The sequence below is a fragment of the Coffea eugenioides genome, chromosome 4 (genome assembly GCF_003713205.1).
Source record: "Coffea eugenioides isolate CCC68of chromosome 4, Ceug_1.0, whole genome shotgun sequence".
Classification (NCBI taxonomy): Eukaryota; Viridiplantae; Streptophyta; class Magnoliopsida; order Gentianales; family Rubiaceae; genus Coffea; species Coffea eugenioides.
Genome location: NC_040038.1, coordinates 2,981,676 through 2,984,254, shown reverse-complemented (window position 1 = coordinate 2,984,254; position 2,579 = coordinate 2,981,676). Strand labels below are relative to the sequence as shown.

The 2,579-nt window shown below is 45.7% G+C and overlaps 1 protein-coding gene across 1 annotated transcript; it reads left to right on the top strand.

Annotated features, from left to right (window-relative positions):
- Positions 1-328: 328 nt before the first annotated feature.
- Positions 329-2,311, top strand: LOC113768499 (molybdate transporter 2). Its single transcript, XM_027312885.1, has one exon. The coding sequence runs from the start codon at positions 616-618 to the stop codon at positions 2,077-2,079; it is 1,464 nt and encodes a 487-aa protein (XP_027168686.1). The 5' UTR covers positions 329-615; the 3' UTR covers positions 2,080-2,311.
- Positions 2,312-2,579: the final 268 nt, after the last annotated feature.

Here is a 2,579-nt window from a genome sequence, read left to right as displayed (position 1 = left end):
ATTCTATGCAGAAGCAAGGAGCATCTTAGTGATCTTAGTAGTCTAATCATGATATTGTCTTGCATTTTCTTAACAAATATTCATATTCACTACTAAATAAGACTACAAAAACAGAACGGCAAAGCTTTTGGTGCATATTTGTGTAACGTTTCATACTTAATATAAGAATTTGAATCACTGGGCATTTTTGGGCAACCGTGAAAATTACACCGCGGTGTTATCCTCCTAGTTTATTAATACGGAGTATGGAGTAATCGTGTCTTGTTGATTGGTGCAAACCTCGAACCTTAACTACTTGAATTACCCAAAGCCAGCCCTCAGTCTCCTCGCGTCTCGCTCAATCATGCTCGTCTAGTCTCCGACTCCTCAGGCACTTGAACAAGTTGTAACCCTCCCAAAAGCCAAAGGTCGATTAATCCAAAGACAATATAATTTTGCACGCCGACGTCAACAATATCAAAAGTTTCTTCTTTTTCAGCGGTGTTGAATTAGGCTGATCGGATGACTGGGCCCGGTTACCAAGCCACTTGCTCCTATCTTTGGTAGGATGATGAGTGTCAAATACTACTACCAGTAGCAGTTTTAATTTTTGGCTTATTGCAGAGTTGCCCAACCATGGCCGGCGAAGCAACTGACAACGCTACACCCCTCCTCGTCCGCCCCCGTCAGTGGTGGCGCAACCATTGCACTCCCCGCTCATGGACCGCTTCTCTCCGCCTTAAAACCTCTCTGTCCTCCGAGCTCAGTGGCGCCGTTGGCGACTTGGGCACCTACATCCCCATCGTCTTGGCCCTCACTCTAGTCTGCAACCTCGACCTCAGCACAACCCTCATCTTCACTGCCATCTATAATATCCTCACCGGCCTCCTCTTCGGCATCCCCATGCCAGTCCAGCCCATGAAATCCATCGCGGCCGTCGCCGTTTCAGAGACGCCCCACCTCACTGTCTCCCAAATAGCCGCCGCCGGAATCTGCACAGCCGGCACCCTCTTCATCCTTGGCGCCACCGGCCTCATGTCCTTCATCTACCACTGGATCCCCCTCCCGGTCGTCCGGGGTGTCCAGCTCTCTCAAGGCCTCTCCTTTGCCTTCTCAGCAATCAAATATATTCGCTACGATCAAGATTTCTCCACCACTACTTCCTCCAAATCCACCAGCCCTCGTTCTTTGCTGGGCCTCGACGGTCTCGTCCTCGCTCTGTTTTGTTTACTGTTTCTTATACTTACAACAGGAGACGGCGGCGTCCCTGAAGACGATGAAGCGATGTTGAGGACCAACCCCGACGCTTATAATCGATTAAGAATTCGAAGGCATCGTAGATTAAGAATATTATCAGCTATTCCAGCAGCTCTGCTTGTATTTCTGCTTGGTTTAATTTTGTGTTTTATTCGCGACCCTTCAATTGTCCATGAAATTAAACTCGGCCCGTCAAAGCTTCACGTTCTGAAAATCACCTGGGAAGACTGGAAAACTGGGTTCTTGAGAGGTGCAATTCCCCAAATCCCATTATCTGTATTGAATTCAGTTATTGCTGTGTGTAAATTATCGACAGATTTGTTCCCTGAGATGGATGTATCGGCTACAGGGGTTTCAGTAAGTGTTGGGCTGATGAATTTAGTGGGATGCTGGTTTGGAGCAATGCCAGTTTGCCACGGGGCAGGTGGACTGGCTGGGCAGTACAGGTTTGGTGGGAGGACTGGTGCGTCAGTGGTGTTTTTGGGTTTGGGGAAGTTGTTGCTTGGATTGGTTTTTGGAAATTATTTTGTCAAGATTATAAGTCAATTTCCAATAGGGATTCTTGGGGTGCTGCTTTTATTTGCTGGGATAGAGTTGGCCATGGCTTCAAGGGATATGAACTCGAAGGAAGAATCTTTTGTGATGCTGGTTTGTGCTGCTGTATCCCTCACTGGGTCCAGTGCAGCCTTGGGGTTCGTTTGCGGTATTGTGCTGTTTTTGCTGCTGAAGCTGAGGCAGATGGATTGCTCTACTTTTCGCTTCTTTAAGGCCAAGTCTGTATCTGTTAGCACAGAGGAGGAGGATCCAGCCCCAATCCGTAGCAGTTCTTCAGAAATTTTCTAGCGTCCGACCACTTGAAGCATTGTTGTTGATTGTCTCATAATCAATTTAGTGCCGTCTGCAATTATTGGGGACTTGGACAAACAAGTTAGACGGAGTATCTGAGGCAGTCTTAGATTATATCTATAGCTTTATTCACCATGGTTCATGTTCTATAGTATGTTGTACTCTTGTAGTAATGTGATAATCTACTTGGATTACTATAATAATATGGACTACTCACCTAGTTTAATTACTCCGGCAGCCTCAAACCACCAAATATAGAAACTGAGAAGCTGAGAAGAGGACTATTCACCTACTAAGCGCATTCAGAGTAAATTGGGATGGTTAAGCATGCGAAATCTATTCCTGGAGCATTCATGGCTAGTGCATTCAGCTTAATTAAATTTCTTCTGTACAAAATTAGGAAATTGGCGGAAAAACTAACTTTCAGATGTGTTAAAGCAATTCAACATATAGTATACATGTAGTTAGCGTAGGAGTATGCAGCAGTGATCGTTTTG